This window comes from Chrysemys picta, chromosome 4 (genome assembly GCF_011386835.1).
Source record: "Chrysemys picta bellii isolate R12L10 chromosome 4, ASM1138683v2, whole genome shotgun sequence".
Classification (NCBI taxonomy): Eukaryota; Metazoa; Chordata; order Testudines; family Emydidae; genus Chrysemys; species Chrysemys picta.
Window position 1 is genome coordinate 65,101,047 of NC_088794.1, and position 20,904 is coordinate 65,121,950.

Here is a 20,904-nt window from a genome sequence, read left to right on the forward strand (position 1 = left end):
TTCATTTAAGCATCTTGAGTCTGTCCTATTGCTTTAATCCTTGGCCACCTTTTTTCTCAATATTAAACCCAACAGTAGGAGCCCTACACAAGCATGTTTCCTTGTGCCACAAACATGGGATTACAACCTTTTGGCTTGATTTAACATTGATCTGAACAGGAATTTTGCCTTAATAAGAAGTGAAGAATTGTACGTTTTACCATGGCACTTAATGTCATTTCAAGGATCACATGACAAAGTCTCTAAAAAAATAGTGTAGTTTTTCCAAGAGTTAACATTATGTGGTCAGACATGCTTCAGCGCAGGGTCTGGTGGGGAGCTGTGATCCCCCCTGCAGGGTGGACAAGGCCAGGAGGTATGTGAATAGGGAGGTGGCCAAATTCCTTGGGACCATAGGAAGGACAGTAATTTCACATCCTGGCATAGTATATGGGGCAGCAGAGTTGTTTTGGGAAGATGGGGTTCACCTGTCCGTCTTAGGTGCCATCATTTTTTTAACTGATATAAAAGATGGCATTAGAAGATGTCTGGGAATCCGACTGGGTGTGGGGAGGAGGCAGCCAAGCTAATTGCTAGCGCCTCCTTGTGGCGGATGTCCAGTGCAGGTACTCCATAGGGAAGGTATACAGTGATCAGATAAATGTCTTGGAAAAGGACTTAAAAAGAAGTGTTCGTTAAAGGAGCGAATGGGGGGCGGTTGGGGACTTCTATGATTGGTACGGCAGGGAGCCAGCCCCCCATTCTTATAGCCCACCTTAACCCTCCTACGAGGCGGGGGTGGAAGGTAAGGTCCCAGCAACAGATTTACTGAAAGGACCGGGAGGCAAAAAAAGGGGAAGCTGGTGGCAGCCCCTCTCCCCAGTTATGGAAAAAGAGGGGGAACTGGTAAAAGCCCCCCAGGTAACTATGGAATAAACATGGGGGTTACCTGCACTGTACACTTATCTGCTGGGTAGTCCCAGACATCTAATAATAAAGTTGTGGCCTGATTAAACCCATGTCAGATGTCTCCTATCCTTCTTTTGGCATAACCAGACAATGAACCCAACTATAGGAGCCCTACACAAACATGTTTCCTTGTGCAACAAACATGGGATTACAACCTTTTGGCTCGATTTAACATTGATCTGAACAGGATTTTTGCCTTAATAAAGAGTGAAGAATCATACATTTTTACCATGGCACTTAATGTCATTTCACAAATCACATGTCAAAGTCTCTAAAAACATAGTGTAGTTTTTCACTACAGGCTGAGCTCTTCACCCTATGATATATTAGGTCTCCATTGAACTGTGCGCTAGGGTTGTGTCCAAACTAGCATTTTCTTAACATGTCCCAACATTGCACTACCTCAAGTATAAGTCTGCTGTTGGTAGCAAATGTGGTACTAGAGTAGACTAACTGTTAGCATGTTAACCATCTATAGATTGCACCCCAGTTAAAATATGGGTGCTGTTGACCCACCTGTGTATACTAGTGCTCTTACCCTGCTGAAACTGAACAATGATGGAAATTTTTACAAAGATGCTAGTGTGTACAAAGGCTACCTAAGTTATTTTCACACCTATTTTCCTTTAATAGCGGTCTTATTCACCAACAGCTCATTTATAATGTGGCATATGTGGTTGAAAAATATTTCTAAGAATTCATTAGTGGTACATATTAAGTAACAATTCTTTACTAAAATAAATGACTCCCTTGATAGCTTATTTTTCAGAGGTAAAGCCAAGGCAGTTAATATTCTAACAAAATAATTCACTCTTCAGTAAGGACTAGTACCAAGGATTTTTTTTTCTGTAATAAGTAATGGTATCTAGTAGATTTTTATTGTAAAAAGGAAAACAAGATATTCTTCACTTTTCAAATGGCCTTGCAGGAAAATGAACATTTACAAGATATTAATGTCTTTTTTGTCTCACTAATCAGACTTCAAAACACACCTCAATATGTTTGTAGCCATAGTGCTACATAGATTTTTTTCTTGATTCAACTCAGACTCTTAACATTCATTTAATCACAGTATTTTGATATATAATATTTGAATTGCTGTGTTAAATATACTTCAAGACATGCAAAAAATATCTTATAATTTGTGGGTGTGACATCACCGGGCTCTTGTAGTTTATCAGAACAATGTGACACTCATAAATTATGAGAATCTGCAATATAGAGTGAGGAGCTGACTATGTTAGACTCTTCTGTTGCTTCTGCTTGGCTGTTGATACTACTAAGACACCCTCCAGTCATAAGAAAAGAGTGAATGAAAAATAAATTGTGATCTATATCTGGATCTATAAAACCCCAATCTTGTGGTGCATTACATCATTTATTTCTATGACATCAATATAATATTAGTCCCAAATTTAGAGCTGTCTGTTATTTATTCTCTTTTTTTGTTCTTTTTTTTTTTAAATTGCCTTATGATTGTTAATTTTTTAATGTTATAAGTGAATTTATTGCATATTTTAAATGAAGCAAGACTAGCTCTGGTCTGACTCAGCCATAAATCAGGTGGGTTCTGCTACCTGCCCCAGATATAGCTCTTTTAGTTTTCCTCAATCTTTACCTTCAGCAGGTCCTGCTATTCTAATTCTGGAACTCTCTTAAGCAGAGCTTAATTGAGCTAAATTCGACAATGGTTTTATGACATGCAGAAGTGAGGACTAATATAAAACTATTCAAACACATTTTCACTAATGACTTGAACAAGAATTTGAACCTGGGTCTCAGGGTTAGAGTTTAGCAGTGGAAGAAAGGACAGATTCTTAGTACAAAAACAAAATGAAAATCAAAACACATACAAAACTACTTTAAGGGGACACGAACAGGTTAAAATCATTTGGAAATGTCTTTACTTTTGTTATTAGTAACATCTTAGATTGTTAAAGTAACATTAAAAAAATTATTTACATTTTACTTGTTATATTGTTTTCCTATACTTAGGGAAATGCAAAAAGTAAACAATGAAAGTAAATTTGCACTTTTTGCTTTTGTTTCTAGTCAATTTCACATTGAGGTACTCATTAACTGCCACAATTCTGCAATATTTGAATCACACAAGTTGTAGAGAAAAGTGTATTCATTTTACAAAAGATTGATGTGTCTATTAGGGTTTTTTTTTGTAATTTCAGGGAATATTTCTATCATTAGATTTTTTAAAACCTAATTTTTATTGAAACTACAGCTGGGATTTACAAAAGAGCTATAGGGATTGAGGTGCTTAATTCCTGCTGAATTTCTAACTCCCTTTGAAAATCTCAGGCTACATTTCATGGAATCTCAGTTTACTTTTTCAATTGTGTGTTATTTTGTTTTATTATATCTAAGTTGAATAAAACAAAAGACTTTTGTTATCTTAAAAATAGTTTTAAAGCACATTAAAAATCTTATTTTCCTCCTTGAGATTTTGTCTTGGACTGTTTTCAAAATCTACTAATTATTATGACAATTTCTTGGTGCCTTAATGATTTGGTTTCTTTTTCTTCCACTTTTCAAGTGTACATTGACATTAAATAAGTTCAACCATGCTTGTCACTTATCAGGTTTTCCCAAGACCTCACAGATTCAATAATTACTTAAACTAAGCAAAAGGCCAGCATAAGAGAATATAATTTTATGTTTTTCTCCATATTTTTCTTTCAGAAAATTTATTTCCCCCTATGCAAAAACGGCAATTAAAAATACTGACAGAAAGCAAATCTGTAGACAGCCTCTGTTTGGCCCTAATATTCATCTGCAATCGACAGTGATATCAAGAAGGTCAGGACTTCAAGATTGTTCCACACATCAAACAAAATCAGTTCAGAACAGTGATAGAATATCAGACCTAGGCAGCTACAAATCAAACAGTACAAACAATTTCTGCCTTATATCACCATCCAAAAGAAACAGACCTGTCAGTGCTCCAGCAGGTCAGCTAAGGTAATCAAAGCTGTTCTGTGTTGCTTTTAACTGTGACTGTTGATGCCGTTTCTCCTTTCAACAGAAATCATTATGATGATTCAATTGATTCTCCAAAACATACAAATAAAAGACATTGCTAATTTTATTCATTTTAAAGATTTATTGCATTCTTCAAGATTCATTTATTTCTAGTGTTGTGTGTGTGTGTATGTGCACATGCACTTAAGACATTTATATATATACAGCATAAACTGCATCCATTAGCCCTCTGTGTATATTTTTATAATTTCACATAAAAAGCAGTTTAATGATAAATTGTAGTAATACCTCACTAAGAGGCAGACTCTAAATTCCTTACTCACATGCGTTTGTAGTTTCTCACACAATAACTTCTTGACTTTAATGAGACTACTTGTGTTAAGACGTGCCCACCAGTATGAATAAGGGATTAAAAATCTTATAGAACAAAAAGTCCTTTAACTATTACTTTCATTACAGAGCAAGAAACTTGGAAATTGTCAAATACCTTTACTTTATGGTTATGTGCATAAAAGTACTTATTGTGTAAAGGTTCAATCCAGTGCCCTTTAAAATTGTTTGAAAGATTCTCATTTAGCGGAGTTGAATCAGATGCTTAGGCCTCAAACCTGCTCTTTATGTATTTCTTTATGGTTGGACCTCTGCACCTACACAGAGCTCAGTGCAGGATTGTAGCCTTAGATTACAAATGTTCTTGTTAAAACATGCAGCTTTCCTATAGTTATCCAATAGAAATTCTTTGTTTTCTAAGACAAGTCTTACAGTACAATAGCACTATAGATTATTTTTTTGTGGAATTACCCTTTTAAAAATAGTATTGAGGGTATTTTTTCTTTATTGGATGTTAGTGCATTTCATTTTATTCTGCTAATGGCGCTGAATATATTTTGCATTCTGAAGATCAGAAATATTGACATAAGGCCCCATTCTACAGTTAGAATTGCTGTCAAAGTCTGTGGGAATTTTGCCTGAATGAAGGCTACAGCATTAGCTCTTAATTTTTCAACTAAGAGCAAATCATTAAGTTATATTGAATTATAAAGAAAATGACTTATGCACTGAATATACTAATAAGAATATTGTTAATTTTTCTAATACCAATTTTATTATTTACAACATTTAGTCAAATGCTGATGGTACTGGAGACTCATTTTTAAAGATTGAGGAGATCTTTTTTCTTATAAAAACCATAATAAAAAGGGCTCTGAAGATGCTATATAACAACTTCATACTTGAGTTATAATGGTGCTCTCTGAATGTGGTGTATTACAAATAAAATATGCTAAATATCAAAAATAAACTAAATATGTTCTAGACGGATATCATTCTAAATCTATTTTATTTAAAGGAGTTCAATTTCCTTACATAGTGTATTTAAAAACTCAGGTATTCTGATTTAAATATCTATAATGTGAAGAGTCATCAAGGGTTTATATTAGAAATATTAATTTTACGTAATTGTATATAAAAAGACCTTAGAAATAGATGATTTCAACAAAATACAAATTAACTTTTTCTCTGATGAAGCTAAATTGGTTTTATTTGCAACAGATGTACACAGTTCTCTTCCTCAAGACTCCAGCTGGCCCAGAAAGAATCTGAAGTGCCCCAAGTTATTAAATGTCAGCCAAGGGTAATCAAAGTAACGGCTTACAAGAATGGCACAAGAAGTATCTTTGCTAAAATTGCTGTACCATCCATTAAACTGGTAAATACTAATACAAAGTTTTCTTACATGTATTAACTTTATTTATAGTTTGTACTTTATACCATCAGGTAAAGAAAGAAGTTGCCTTTTATTTTAAAATGAGCTAATATTAAAATTCTTCCTTTCCAGCATATGTATAATATACATATAAAATACACATAAAATTAGTGAATAATTAAAACATACTACAATATAAATACTGTTCAAGTAAATAGGAGCTACAGAGTGTAAAATGTTGAGTTCATTCATAACAAATTACAATACTGTGTGAGACTAAAAATAATAATAATTTTTGAAAATTCTTTGTAATGTTACGTTATCCACTGTGTTTTCATCATTCTGTTATCAGTTAACTGCCAGCAAAGATTACAAAAAACCTAAGTGCAGTTACTATGGTTGGTAAGTCACTTAAGTATGGATTTCTAATTTTTAGTCCCGATTCTTTCACTAAATGTTGGTCATCTTGTGAATATATTTTTCTGTCGTAATCAATATTCCTTACCTCTTGCCTTCATTTAGCTGCTGGAGGAGTGCACTGAAAAACTGAATCTGAACATGGCTGCACGACGAGTGTTCTTGGCAGACGGCACAGAAGCACTAGAACCTAAAGACATACCCCATGATGCCGACATTTATATTTCAATTGGAGAGCCCTTTTTAGATCCATTCAAAAAAATTAAAGGTAAAAAAACAAATAGTATATGGCTTCAGGGGTGCAATTAAAAATGATTTTCATCCTCTCTTTTTGCATGGTTTAACAAAACTAATGTTTACTCATTTAGAGCTCAGTAAGAGGATAATGTGCTTAATGAAAGAAAAATCTACTGACAGCCATGTTTATTGCCCTTCATTAGCATTGGTGCTTAATTTAATATAGATCTGAATAGACATTAGGGAGCCTGCAGGAGGTTAAATGGTGAAAATATAATAAATTAAATCAGAGATTATTGAATTTACTCTTTAGTTTCAGTGACACCTAACAGACACAATTCATTAGGCTTATTACACTAGGAAGAAAATAGTTCAGCATTTCAGATTGCATTTATTAATTTAATCATTTGACCTTTATGAAAAATCATTAAAATAATTATTGGGATGTTTATACAACAAAGTGGAATATTTACACTCACATGTACATATCATTCAGATGTGAATGTTTTATTATTTTAAAATTTTTCATTACAAACATTAAAGCTTCCCCATTATATTTCATCCCTTTTTCAGTACAATCATCAAATGATATTTGTACACACACACACACACACACACACAGTGGTGTTTCTGACTCATTGACTTTTGAAATTTGGATGTAAATATTGTTTTCGTTCATATTTTAAGATGATGGAGTACATTCTGGGATTTGTACAATTAATTTTGATGAAGTTTTACAGAATTAACTTAAATAGTGTTCTGTATCAAAGTCACAATACTCCTACTAAATACCTTTTATTAAATCATCGAAACAGCTGGCAGTTATGATAAGCTACAATGTTAGTTAGAATAAAAATTAGCTAGCTGAATTATTACAAAAAGCCAGATGACTAACTGGGAAATTTTATGTTTGTTAAGGATCAACCTGTGTTACCAGTGTACCATTCCAACAAGAGACAAAAATGAAATGCATTTTTTTTTAATTATAAAAATACTTGTGGTGCCTAAAAGTAAAATTCAGTGCATTTAACAATGATCTTGGGATAAATAAATAAATTTTATAAAAGCATTTAAATAATGTATATGTTTTACATTTCTTTGCTCTAATGAGCATTTTTAGCCTTTTCTTATGTAGTTATAATTATGTTTTCTTTCTCTCTTTTTTAAAGCACCAATGGTTTATTTTCCCCAGTAATTTTAAAATTACTTTTGTTACCTTGAAAGAACAGTTTCTAGCACAAATATATTTACTGCTAAGTGAAAAATCTCAGGACAACAGTAGCTTGTAATTTTTACAGAAAGTTGTTGCTTTAGTATAATATTAGTTTCACCCAGAAGTGGTAATTCTCTTATATAAATAGATACTACAGTGATGAGTATTATAGAAATGTCAATGAATACATAAAAATATTGACCAGTAGTTGCCCATATGACTTAAGTTCTATAAATATGCCTTTTATTTTTATTTTCATGGAGCTATTCATGAGTGATTAAAGTATTTACATTTTAGTCCACCAACTGAGCCATATCATATAAATACATTCACATCTTGCTTCCATAAAAACTTCACAGATTATATTTATGATAAGATATGCCTATCTGCTATATCATCAATTATGCACATGATAGGGTGTTACAGATAATATGAAAATCTCCCTGAATATAATTACGATCCATTGACTACCATTTATTTAATTAACAGTCTATGCATACAATAAGAGAGAGACCAATCTGTATTTTTTCTATTACTTGTGTTGCATAGTCACACCAATACACTTTAAGATTTAATAAGAAGGGTTTTACTGTTTCATTAGACAATAATGTTAAATAAATACTATTTTGTCTCATATCATAGGAGATACTGAAATGAAGCTAATATTATTGTAATATTTTTATACAGCCATTGCTATAGTTCGTTATAAAATCTTCAGGGCATTGGTACTTTTATTATAGTTTTCCATTCACATGATTTGTTGTTAAGAGTGGTTTTTCAAATTCATTAAGCAATTCTCTCTCTCTCTCTCTCTCTCTCTCAAGCCAAATTCAAAACAAAAACTTCTATGCTTTGTCTGCATATCTTTGGCAGTGTTTCACTGTGACATGCACTGCTGTTCTTTTAGCACCAAAATGTTGGCACACATTACTGAAAATTTCACACCATCCCTTGCTGGATCAGCAAGCTTAACCTACCAAAATCTGGTGTTGTGCAATGGTTTTTGACTGATAATCAATCTTTTTACTGCTCGACAGTTGTTGCTGGGACACAGACTAGAGCAGGTGGCAGATGTGCCTTGTCTTTTGAGAAAAGAAAGAGTAGGTGAGCTTGGGCACAGAGTAACATATTGTGTGTCCATTAAAAGGGCTGCACTAGGGTAAGTATAACAGGAAAAAGTCACCAATATAAATAGAAACTCCACCAATAGCATCAAATAAGCCTTTTTACAGTCTGCCTTACAAGTTTAATAATATTGCCAAACTAAAATAAATAATTCAAAAGCATTCCCTATACTGGGTCACCAGAATTCAGGTTAAAATTTGCCTTTTAAAATTTTATATATTCCATAGTCATCTTTGTTTATGGTTTTGTTATATATGTAGAATGTATGTCAAAAGTATCTTTTAAAAAAATAGCTACAGTATGTGGGAGGAAATTAATATGTTCTGTAAGGTGCTCTTCCCCTAGCCGCCAGAAGCTTGACAAAAAGTACCATCTAAAAGGTCGAAAAAAAATTGGCTTGACTGCATAATTTTGTTTATCACAAGACTTGAGTTGCTAACACATAGATAACAAGAACATACATGAGTAGTAAATTCTTTCTGCACAGGAATAGAAGCCCAATGATGTATTCTTAGGCCCTGATCCTGAAAATATTTATACTTGTGAGCAATCTTATTGTAAGCAATGAAACTACTTACATATGTAAAGTTACTTATACACGTAAGTGCTTGCAGCATTGATGCCTTCATTTGAAATCTGTATTTCAAATACTGGGTCAAGCATAAGCTCTGGCATAACTTTAAGTGGTACATCTTAGCTATCACTGTGATTCATACAGTATAAATTACCTATATAGAATAGAACTCCCACTGACATCTGTGCATTTGGGCCTGTTCATATCAGCCTTGAATTTTGTCCACTATTTCTTTGGATTTGCTCAGCCTTTCAACTTCCTGTCATAGTGAATGGGGAATAATACTTAAATTGATTATAAGGGTAAGTGAATAAAGATTCAGATATATGTTTACTTGCACAATAAATTTTAGACCCTCGGCTAAAAATGAAGAATAAAAAAAATTGCTATATTTTATTTTTATTTAATATTTATGTTAAAGGCTCCAGTCAGTATTGAGGCCCCATTTTTAAAGGTGTTTAACAAATACGAAGGTAGACACCATCTCTTCCTCTCAGTCATACGAAGACAGCTTTGGGACTTGGGACTATTCACAGGGTATAAAGTTAGGCATAAGCATAAGTCTTTCCAGGATGAGGGCTTAAGATTTAATGCTCTGTAACATGTTGTTCTCTTGTTGTAATTTACATATACTGAAAAGTACTGACCTTATTTAATTAGGAGTTTAACTAGAATTCTAAAGCAGATGTGTAACTGAGCACCTATCTGCCCAGGGCCGGCTCCAGGCACCAGCTGAGCAAGCTTGTGCTTGCGGTGGGAGATTGTTGGAGGCGGCATTCTGCCCAATCCTAGGGCGGCACGGCCACTTTTTAAAAAAATATTTATTTATTTATTTATTTTGTTCTTGTTCCGCTCCGGCGCGGCGGCGGCGCAGAGAACCAGAGCACCCTGCAGGGCAGTCCTCTTCCTTCCCTCCCCGCCGACCGGAGCGGAGCCCTCGCGGCAGGCGGCAGGAGATGGCGCAGCAGGAGGGGCCGCATGGCAGCGCCCCTGCGGTAGCCCTGTCCGCCCCTTCTCTCTCTCTCCTGCCCGTTCCCTCCCTCTCCCCCCGCCCCCAGCCGGTCCCCCTGTACCCGCGCTCCAGCTGTGCCGCAGGTTTTTTCTTTTTTTTTTCTTTTTGCTTGGGGCAGCCAAAAAGTCTCTGCAAATGAATGACAGCTCCTTCCAGATGTCCACAATGTGCTGCTTTAGCTACTGCTTTCTTTAATTGACTCCAGATTCTTTCTATTGATTTAAATCAAGTGACTGTGATGCACAAGGCACAGTCACTTGATTATCTTTTCTTCAGAAAAGTTTGTGTATGTTTTGGTGTATATTATAGGTCATTGTAATATTGCAGAATATATTCTCTTCCAAGAGTCCTCTCCTATTCAATAATTTTTGTTGTTTGGCTGTGTTGGCTATCTCCCTTGCTTGGGGCTCATAGTTACCCATGGTGGAGGTACAGGGATTTTATCTAGGTGATCAGTTTCAACCTTAGGGCAAGTCTACACTAGAAGTGCTACATCGGTGCGACGGGAGAGCTCTCTCCTGTTGGCATAATTAATCCACCTCTGCAAGGGGTGGAAGCTATGTCGGTGGGACAGCATCTCCTGCTGACATAGCACCAGCGTGGACACCTGTCAAGGCTGGATCCCCACTTTGAACTTTAGGGTACAAATGTAGGGGCCTGCATGAAAACTTCTAAGCTTAACTACCAGCTTAGCTCTGGTTCCGCTGCCACCATTTCAATGAATTCCCTTCCTGGGAAGCCTTGAAAAAAACCTTCACCAATTCCCTGGTGAATACAGATCCAACCCCCTTGGATTTTAAAACAAGGAGAAATTAACCATTCCCCCTCCTTCCTCCCACCAACTCCTGGTGAATACAGTTCCAACCCCCCTGGGATCTACAACAGGGAGAAATCAACCATCCCCCCTCCTTCCTCCCACCAACTCCTGGTGAATCAAGATCCAAACCCCTTGGATCTTAAAACAAGGAAAAATCAATCAGGTTCTTAAAAAGAAGGCTTTTAATTAAAGACAAAAGTAAAAAATCATCTCTGTAAAATCAGTATGGAAATTAACCTTACAGGGTAATCAAACTTAAAGAGCTCAGAGGACTCCCCTCTAGTCTTAGGTTCAAAGTACAGCAAACAAAGATAAACACTCAAGTAAAAGGTACATTTACAAGTTGAGAAAACAAAGGAAAACTAACACGCCTTGCCTGGCTATTTACTTACAAGTTTGAAATAGGAGAGACTTGTTTAGAAAGATGTGGAGAACCTGGATTGATGTCTGGTCCCTCTCAGTCCCGAGAACGAACACACTCCCAAACAAAGAACACAAACAACAACCTTCCCCCCCCCAAGATTTGAAAGTATCTTGTCCCTTTATTGGTCCTTTAGGTCAGATGCCAGGCAGGTTACCTGAGCTTCTTAACCCTTTACAGGGAAAAGGATTTTGGAGTCTCTGGCCAGGAGGGATTTTATAGTACTGTACACAGGACAGCTGTTACCCTTCCCTTTATAGTTATGACACGCCCCCCAAATCACAGATAGTGTTGGACGTTTGGTTCCACACTGGCTGTGATTTCTTCCTGGAGTTCTAGGAGAAAACAGAGTTAATAAGACACATGTACCTTTAGACATACTACTGATTATATAAAAACTAACAATATGTTTCATTCCAAGAACAATTGTTAACCAGTTAACTCTGGGAAACTTTCCCGGGACAGTGCATCAGCCACTTTGTTAGAAGCTCCCGAAATGTGTTGTATTTCAAAATCAAAATCTTGGAGAGCTAAACTCCACCGAAGAAGTTTTTTGTTATTTCCCTTGGCGGTATGAAGCCACTGTAGCGCAGCATGGTCTGTTTGTAGTTGGAAACGCCGTCCCCAAACATATGGGTGTAGCTTTTCCAGCGCGTACACAATGGCATAGCATTCCTTTTGGCTGATTGACCAATGGCTTTCCCTCTCAGACAGTTTGTTACTGAGAAACACGACAGGATGGAATTTTTGATCCGGTCCTTTCTGCATTAAAACTGCTCCCACGCCTCGCTCGGACGCATCTGTGGTTACTAGGAACGGTTTGTGAAAGTCTGGGGCCCTTAGCACAGGGTCAGACATGAGTGTTGTCTTAAGCTGGTTAAAGGCCTTTTGACACTCATCAGTCCACTGAACTGCATTTGGCTGTTTCTTTCTGGTTAGGTCTGTCAGCGGGGCGGCGATTTGGCTGTAGTGGGGTACAAATCGCCTATAATATACAGCCAAGCCTAAGAAGGATTGGACCTGTTTCTTAGACTTTGGAACCGGCCACTTTTGGATAGCATCCACTTTGGCCTGTAGGGGATTTATAGTTCCTTGACCCACCTGGTGCCCCAGGTAAGTCACTCTGTTTTGGCCTATTTGACACTTTTTAGCCTTAACAGTTAGTCCTGCCTGCTGGATGCGCTCGAAAACTTTTATAGGTGCTCCAGGTGCTCTGCCCATGAATCAGAAAAAATGGCCACATTATCGAGGTAGGCAACTGCAGATTCTCCCAATCCTGCTAGGAGACCATCTACAAGTCTTTGGAAGGTGGCGGCTGCATTTCGCAACCCGAAAGGGAGTACATTGAATTCATACACCCCTGCCTGGGTGATGAAGGCTGACCTTTCCTTAGCGGGTTCATCTAGTGGTACTTGCCAGTACCCCTTGGTTAAGTCCAAAGTAGAGATGAATTGGGCATGTCCCAATTTCTCCAATAGCCCATCTGTGCGTGGCATTGGATAGTTGTCAGGACGAGTTACAGCATTTAGCTTACGGTAGTCCACGCAAAAGCGTATTTCCCCATCTGGTTTGGGAACTAGAACCACTGGAGATGCCCATGCACTCTTAGAGGGGCGGATTATACCCATCTGTAGCATGTCCTGGATCTCCCTTTGTATAGCAGTTTTGGCATGAGGTGACTCCCGGTAGGGTGGGGTTCTAATAGGGTGAGCATTACCTGTGTCAATGGAGTGGTATGCCCGTTCGGTCCATCCTGGAGTGGCTGAGAAAATTGGTGCAAAGCTTGTGCACAGCTCCTTGATCTGCTGTCGCTGCAGACGTCCAAGGGTCGTGGAGAGGTTCACCTCTTCCACGCCACCATTGCTTCCTGCTCGGCCTGGAACTGTTCCCTTGATGCTGGAGACATCAGTTTCTCCTTGGACTGTGGACTGGGGCTTGGTCCCTCTGGAAGCGATGCAGGTGCTGGGGCTGTTTCCATTGACTGTGATCCACTGTCCGCTGGTGCACTATGTGGTATCTCAGGCTCTGGCTGAGCCTCTTGGGTAGGGTTATCTGCTGTTTCTGCCAGGTCAGGCTCGCTGGTGCCCTCTGGCATTGGAGTTGTAGACGGGTTTGCAAGCGCTGGACTCAGGGCTCGCAATGGTTCTGGTGCTGGTTGCGTTGCCAGTTCCGGTTCTGGGACTGGCTTTGGCTGGGTCTCTGGGATTGGATCCACTGCGGCTGTTGCAGTCGTTGGCAGGGGATCCAGTTCCACCACCGTTGTTTGGGTCTCTGGTAACACAGACGGGGCCCTGGTGGAAGGCTCAGGAACAGGGATGGGGGTGAAAGCTTGCTTAGCCTGGCTGCGGGTGACTATTCCCACCCTCTTGGCTAGCTTCACATGGTTGGCCAAATCTTCCCCCAGCAGCATGGGAATGGGATAATTGTCATAGACTGCAAAAGTCCACATTCCTGACCAGCCCTTGTACTGGACATGCAACGTGGCTGTAGGCAAGGTTACAGACTGTGACACGAAGGGTTGAATTGTCACTGTAGCCTCCGGGTTGATGAGTTTGGGGTCCACTAGGGATTGGTGGATAGTTGACACTTGAGCCCCAGTGTCCCTCCAAGCGGTAACCTTCTTTCCACCCACTCTCAAGGTTTCCCTTCGCTCCGAGGGTATGAGAGAGGCATCTGGGTTTGGGGATCTTTGGTGTGATTGGGGTGTAATGAACTGTAATCGGTTGGGGTTCTTGGGGCAGTGAGCCTTTATATGTCCCAGTTCATTACATTTAAAACATCGCCCTGCTAAGGTATTACCGGGACGATGTTGGTTGGTGGAGACTGGTGTGGTGGGGTGAGAAGGCGTCTGGGGTTTCCCTTGGGATGTGGGTGGGGCCTTGGGTTGTCCCCGGTGGTAAGGTTTTGTTTCAGCTTGCCCCTTCTGATATTTGCTCCAACTGCTACTAGTTTTTTTCTTTTCTGCCACCTCCACCCATTTGGCTCCAATCTCCCCCGCCTCAGTTACAGTTTTGGGCTTCCTATCTAGGATGTACCTTTCTATTTCCTCAGGAACACCCTCTAAAAACTGCTCCATTTTTACTAGGGGAAGCAGATCTTCCAGAGATTTAACATTTGCTTCTGATACCCAGGCATCACAATTTTTGTCAATGTGGTAGGCATGACGGGTAAATGACACATCGGGTTTCCACTTTAGGGCTCTGAACCGCCGACGGGCATGCTCGGGTGTTAGCCCCATTTTGAGTCTGGCCTTGTTTTTAAAAAGTTCATAACTGTTCATGTGTTCCTTATGCATTTCAGCCGCCACCTCTGTTAAGGGTCCACTGAGCTGCGGCCTCAGCTCTACCATGTACTGGTCTGCAGCGATGCTGTATCCAAGGCAGGCCCTTTCAAAAATTTTTAAGAAGGCCTCAGTATCATCGCCTGCCTTGTAGGTGGGGAATTTTCTGGGATGGGAAGTGGTACCTGGAGGGGGGTTGTTAGCATTGGCTGGTGCATCCTGCTTAGCCTTTGCTACTTCCAGTTCATGCTTCCTTTCTTTTTCTCTTTCCTCCATCTCTTTTTCTTTCAGCTCCATAGTTCTCTTGTGAGCCTCCTCTTTGGCTTTTTCCAGCTCCATCTCTCTTTCATGGGCCTCCTTTTTGGCTTTTTCTTCTCTGTCTCTCAGCTCTATCTCTTTTTCTTTCAGCTCTCTTGTGGGCCTCCTCTTTGGCTTTTTCTTTTTTTGTAGTTATTTTCCTGTTTTCTTGTGCTGGGTCACCCCCTCTGCAGTTGACTGAAACTGGGAAGCTCTCAGCTCTGGCTGCTGCTGAGTTAACAGAGACTTTCTAACTAGCTACTCCCGAGGATGTAAAAAGAAAAAAAAAACCAATTCAGCTTGTAAATTCCCTTTACCTTTGTTTGCCCATTGAACACTTCTCTTAACAAAGGACCTTGTTAAAAAAAACTTAACACCTCTGCCTTCAGGCAAGGAGAGATAAGATATGCATCTATCTACCTCCAGCTCGGCTTTCCAAGCAGCTAGAAGGAAAAAAAAAATCTCACTGGCTTTTGGATTTAAAATGATCCCACCGCTAACACCATGTCAAGGCTGGATCCCCACTTTGAACTTTAGGGTACAAATGTAGGGGCCTGCATGAAAACTTCTAAGCTTAACTACCAGCTTAGCTCTGGTTCCGCTGCCACCATTTCAATGAATTCCCTTCCTGGGAAGCCTTGAAAAAAACCTTCACCAATTCCCTGGTGAATACAGATCCAAACCCCTTGGATTTTAAAACAAGGAGAAATTAACCATTCCCCCTCCTTCCTCCCACCAACTCCTGGTGAATACAGTTCCAACCCCCCTGGGATCTACAACAGGGAGAAATTAACCATCCCCCCTCCTTCCTCCCACCAACTCCTGGTGAATCAAGATCCAAACCCCTTGGATCTTAAAACAAGGAAAAATCAATCAGGTTCTTAAAAAGAAGGCTTTTAATTAAAGACAAAAGTAAAAAATCACCTCTGTAAAATCAGTATGGAAATTAACCTTACAGGGTAATCAAACTTAAAGAGCTCAGAGGACTCCCCTCTAGTCTTAGGTTCAAAGTACAGCAAACAAAGATAAACACTCAAGTAAAAGGTACATTTACAAGTTGAGAAAACAAAGGAAAACTAACACGCCTTGCCTGGCTATTTACTTACAAGTTTGAAATAGGAGAGACTTGTTTAGAAAGATGTGGAGAACCTGGATTGATGTCTGGTCCCTCTCAGTCCCGAGAACGAACACACTCCCAAACAAAGAACACAAACAACAACCTTCCCCCCCCCAAGATTTGAAAGTATCTTGTCCCTTTATTGGTCCTTTAGGTCAGATGCCAGGCAGGTTACCTGAGCTTCTTAACCCTTTACAGGGAAAAGGATTTTGGAGTCTCTGGCCAGGAGGGATTTTATAGTACTGTACACAGGACAGCTGTTACCCTTCCCTTTATAGTTATGACAACACCACTTAGGTTGCTGTAAGTTGCATCGCTCAGGGGGATGTCTTTTCACGTAAGTGACATAAATTAGATTGACTTAACAGTAGTGTAGGCCTGCCCTTAGGCTGTAACCCTGCAAGCATGCATGTGCTTAACTTTACTACTATGAGTATGAAGTTATTCATAGTAATAAAGTTAAGCAAGTGCTTCAGTGTTTGACTCATAGACTCATAGACTTTAAGGTCAGAAGGGATCATTATGATCATCTGGTCTGACCCCCGGCATGCTGCAGGCCATAAAACCGTCTCTACCCCTTCCCTGGACTCTGCTGCTGAAGTCCCCAATCCTGTTATTAGTGACTTCAATCGGCAGAGACCCTCCTGCTAGAGATCCCTGCCCCATGCTGCGGAGGAAGGCGAAAAACCTCCAGAGGCTCAGCCAATCTGCCCTGGAGGAAAATTCCTTCCCGACCCCAAATATGGCGATCAGTAAGACCCCGAGCATATAGGCAAGAGTCTCCATCCTGACCCCTTTTAGCCATTATGCTATTTACCTACCATTGCTTGGTTTTCCTTGACTACTATGTTTTACCATTAAACCATTCCCTCCATAAACTTATCTAACTTAATCTTAAAACCAGACAGGTCCCTCGCCCCCACCGTTTCCCTCGGAAGGCCGTTCCAATATTTCACCCCTCTGACGGTCAGAAACCTTCGTCTAATTTCAAGCCTGAACTTCCCCACGGCCAGTTTATATCCATTCGTTCTTGTATCTACGTTAGTACTAAGCTGGAATAATTCTTCTCCCTCCCTTGTATTAATCCCTCTAATATATTTAAAGATAGCAATCATATCCCCTCTCAGCCTTCGCTTTGTCAGACTAAACAACCCGAGCTCCTCTAGTCTCCTTTCATACGACAGGTTTTCCATTCCTCTGATCATCCTAGTGGCCCTTCTCTGCACCCGTTCCAGTTTGAGTTCATCTTTTTTAAACATGGGAGACCAGAACTGCACACAGTACTCCAAATGAGGTCTCACCAGCGCCTTGTACAACGGAAGCAGGACCTCCTTATCCCTACTAGATATACCTCGCCTAATGCATCCCAAGACAGCATTGGCTTTTTTCACCGCCACGTCACATTGTCGACTCATAGTCATCCTGCGGTCTACAAGGACCCCTAGGTCCTTCTCCTCTTCCGTTACTTCTAACCAATGCGTCCCCATCTTGTAACTAAAATTGTTATTAGTCATCCCCAAATGCATCACCTTACACTTTTCACTATTAAATTTCATCCTATTTCTGATACTCCAATTCACAAGTTCATTCAAGTCTCCCTGCAGGATATCCCTATCCTCTTCCGAATTTACAACGCCTCCCACCTTCGTATCATCCGCAAACTTTATCAGCCCACTCTTGCAATCGGTTCCGAGGTCAGTTATAAATAGATTAAATAAAATGGGTCCCAAAACCGAACCTTGAGGCACTCCACTAGTAACCTCCCTCCAACCTGACAGTTCACCCTTTAATACGACCCGCTGCATTCTCCCCATTAACCAATTCCTTATCCACCTCTGGATTTTCATATCGATCCCCATGTTTTTCAGTTTAACCAATAATTCCTCATGGGGTACAGTATCAAACGCTTTACTGAAATCCAGGTATATTAGGTCCACCGCATTCACCTTATCTAATAAATCCGTTACTTTCTCAAAGAAGGAGATCAGATTCGTTTGGCACGATCTGCCCTTCGTAAAACCATGTTGTAATTTATCGCAATTGCCACTAACCTCCAGGTCCTCAACTAGTTTCTCTTTCAGAATTTTCTCTAACACCTTGCACACTACAGATGTTAAACTAACAGGCCTGTAGTTACCCAGATCACTTTTTTTCCCTTTCTTGAAAATAGGAACCACATTAGCTATTCTCCAGTCTAACGGGACCACCCCCGAGTTTACAGATTCATTAAATATTATCGCTAACGGGCCTGCTATTTCCCGCGCCAATTCCTTCAATATTCTCGGATGAAGATCGTCCGGTCCTCCCGACTTAGCCCCATTAAGGTGATCAAGTTTTGTTTCTACCTCGGATACGGTAATCCCCCATTCTGAACGCCCCTCTGTAGTGGTGCTAGTATCCCTAATCCCTTCATTGGCCTCATTAAACACCGATGCAAAATATTCATTGAGATATTGCGCCATGCCTAGATTGTCTTTAATCTCCTCTCCGGCAATAGTCTTCAGCGGTCCCATTTCTTCTTTCTTTGCTTTCTTCCTATTTATGTGGCTGTAAAACCTCTTACTATTGCTTTTAATTCCCCTCGCTAGGTCCAACTCTACACGGCCTTTGGCCTTTCTCACTCTATCTCTACATTCTCTGACTTCACTTAGGTACATTTCCTTACTGATCCCACCCCTCTTCCACTCTTTGTACGCTTTCTGTTTTTTCCTAATCACCCCTTTGAGTCGGTCGCTCATCCAGCTCGGTCTAAATCTCTTGCTTAGTAATCTTTTTCCCTTTTTTGGAATACAGGCCTCCGACAGCTCATGCATCTTTAACTTAAAGTAATCCCAGGCTTCTTCTGCCTTTAAATCCATTAATACGTTTGCCCAATCCACTTCCCTTACCAGTCCCCTTAATTTGTTAAAATTGGCTTTTTTAAAATTATAAACCCTAGTCTTTGACTTAATTCTGTTACTCCTTCCATGTATTTTAAACCGAATTAGCTCATGATCACTGGAGCCCAAATTGTCCCCTACTACCACTTCCTCAACGAGGTCCTCACTACTTACCAGAATCAAATCTAAAATGGCCTCCCCCCTTGTCGGTTCAGCTACCACTTGCTGGAGGAATTGATCAGCAAGCACATCTAGGAACATCTGAGCCCTATTATTGCTACTAGCGTTTGTTCCCCAATCTATATCCGTGAAGTTAAAGTCCCCCATAATTACACAGTTTCTATTAGTAATTACTTCTCTAAGCACATTAAATAGTTCCTTATCCATATCCTGGGTCGATCCCGGCGGTCTATAGCACACTCCAAGCACTATCCCCGGAGAGGCTCTAGTAGTCCTATTACCCAGTGTGAGTATTGCCCAGACGGACTCTGTGTTGTCTAATCCATCAACTATTATTTCTTTACAGCTTATTTCACTATTGACATACAATGCCACCCCCCCACCTTTACCTTTGTTCCGGTCTTTCCTATACAGCGCATACCCCTCCATACCTGTGTTCCAGTCGTGACTGCCATTCCACCACGTTTCTGTTATTCCTACAATATCTGGTTTCAGCTCTTGGACCAAGAGCTCCAATTCCTCCATTTTATTACCTAGGCTTCTGGCATTGGTGTATAGACACCCTAATGTTTGTCGTTTAGCCTCTCTCCCATTAGGAGCACTATATGTTGCGGGCCTCCTTGTGTCCATCCCCCCTGTCCTTCCTATGTCCAATCTCATCTCCCCAGCTATGTCTCCTCTCATTTTACTCACCTTCTCCATACTGGAATCTGGCATGGAGATTAACTGTGCATCTCCCAACCGTCTCCCCAAACTTCCTAGTTTAAAGCTCTTTTGATAAGATGAGCCAGCCTCCCTCCCAGAAGTCTATTTCCTTCCCTACTCAGGTGAAGCCCATCCCTCGAGAACAGGTGTCTGTCCCCGAAAGCCTCCCAGTGGCCATACATCCCAAAGCCCTCCTTATAGCACCACTCCCTTAGCCAACTATTTATTCTCACAATTCTATCAGCCCTTTGCTGCCCTTCCCTCGGAACAGGCAGAATCCCACTAAAGATAATCTGAGCCTCTATCTCCTTGAGCGTCTTCCCCAGCCTGGCATAATCTCCCTTGATCCTCTCTAACGAGAACCTAGCCGTGTCATTTGTTCCTACGTGAAGGATTATCAAGGGGTTCTTACCTGCTCCTTTTAGGATCCTTTTCAACCGCAGGTCCACATCGCGTATCTTTGCGCCCGGTAGACAGCACACCCTTCTGTTCTCCGGGTCCGCCCTGGTCACAGGCCTATCCAATCTCCTCAGTAAAGAGTCTCCAATTACATACACCTGCCGTTGCCTGGCAACAGTGTGATCTAGTAATCTAGTCTCCGATCCCTCTAGTCCTGACCTGTGCCTGTTCCTATCTTCCCTCATGCTCCCCCTTATGCCTTCCTGAATCCTCCCGGGGCCCAGAATTGGTGCTGTCTCCATCAACTCCTCCCCTCTCTCTCTTGGACTAGCAGCTCTTCTCTTCTTCCTCACCCTCCCACCTTCAGTTGCCACCTGCTGCCCCTCCACCTCGCTATCCAGACACTCGAACCTATTCCTGAGTTCTATTCCCCCCTCACTGGCCCTTCTTTTCCTTGGCCTGCTTCTCACAGTCACATGCTTCCACCTCCCATGTTCTCTCCCTTCCATTCCCCTCTCACCGTCCTCTACCTCTGCCTCTACCTCCACCATAGGGCATTCTCCTTCAGTCCCCCCTTGCCTGTC

The 20,904-nt window shown here is 40.4% G+C and overlaps 1 protein-coding gene across 1 annotated transcript in view; it reads left to right on the top strand.

Moving 5' to 3' along the window:
• Positions 1 to 20,904, top strand: part of DCDC1 (doublecortin domain containing 1) — a 414,547-nt gene that overhangs the window by 32,198 nt on the left and 361,445 nt on the right. Inside the window, exons 3-5 of the mRNA XM_065592482.1 lie at positions 3,643 to 3,921; positions 5,494 to 5,650; positions 6,170 to 6,332. Of these exons, the coding sequence (XP_065448554.1) occupies positions 3,643 to 3,921; positions 5,494 to 5,650; positions 6,170 to 6,332 (599 nt within the window). The remainder of the gene's footprint in view (positions 1 to 3,642; positions 3,922 to 5,493; positions 5,651 to 6,169; positions 6,333 to 20,904) is intronic.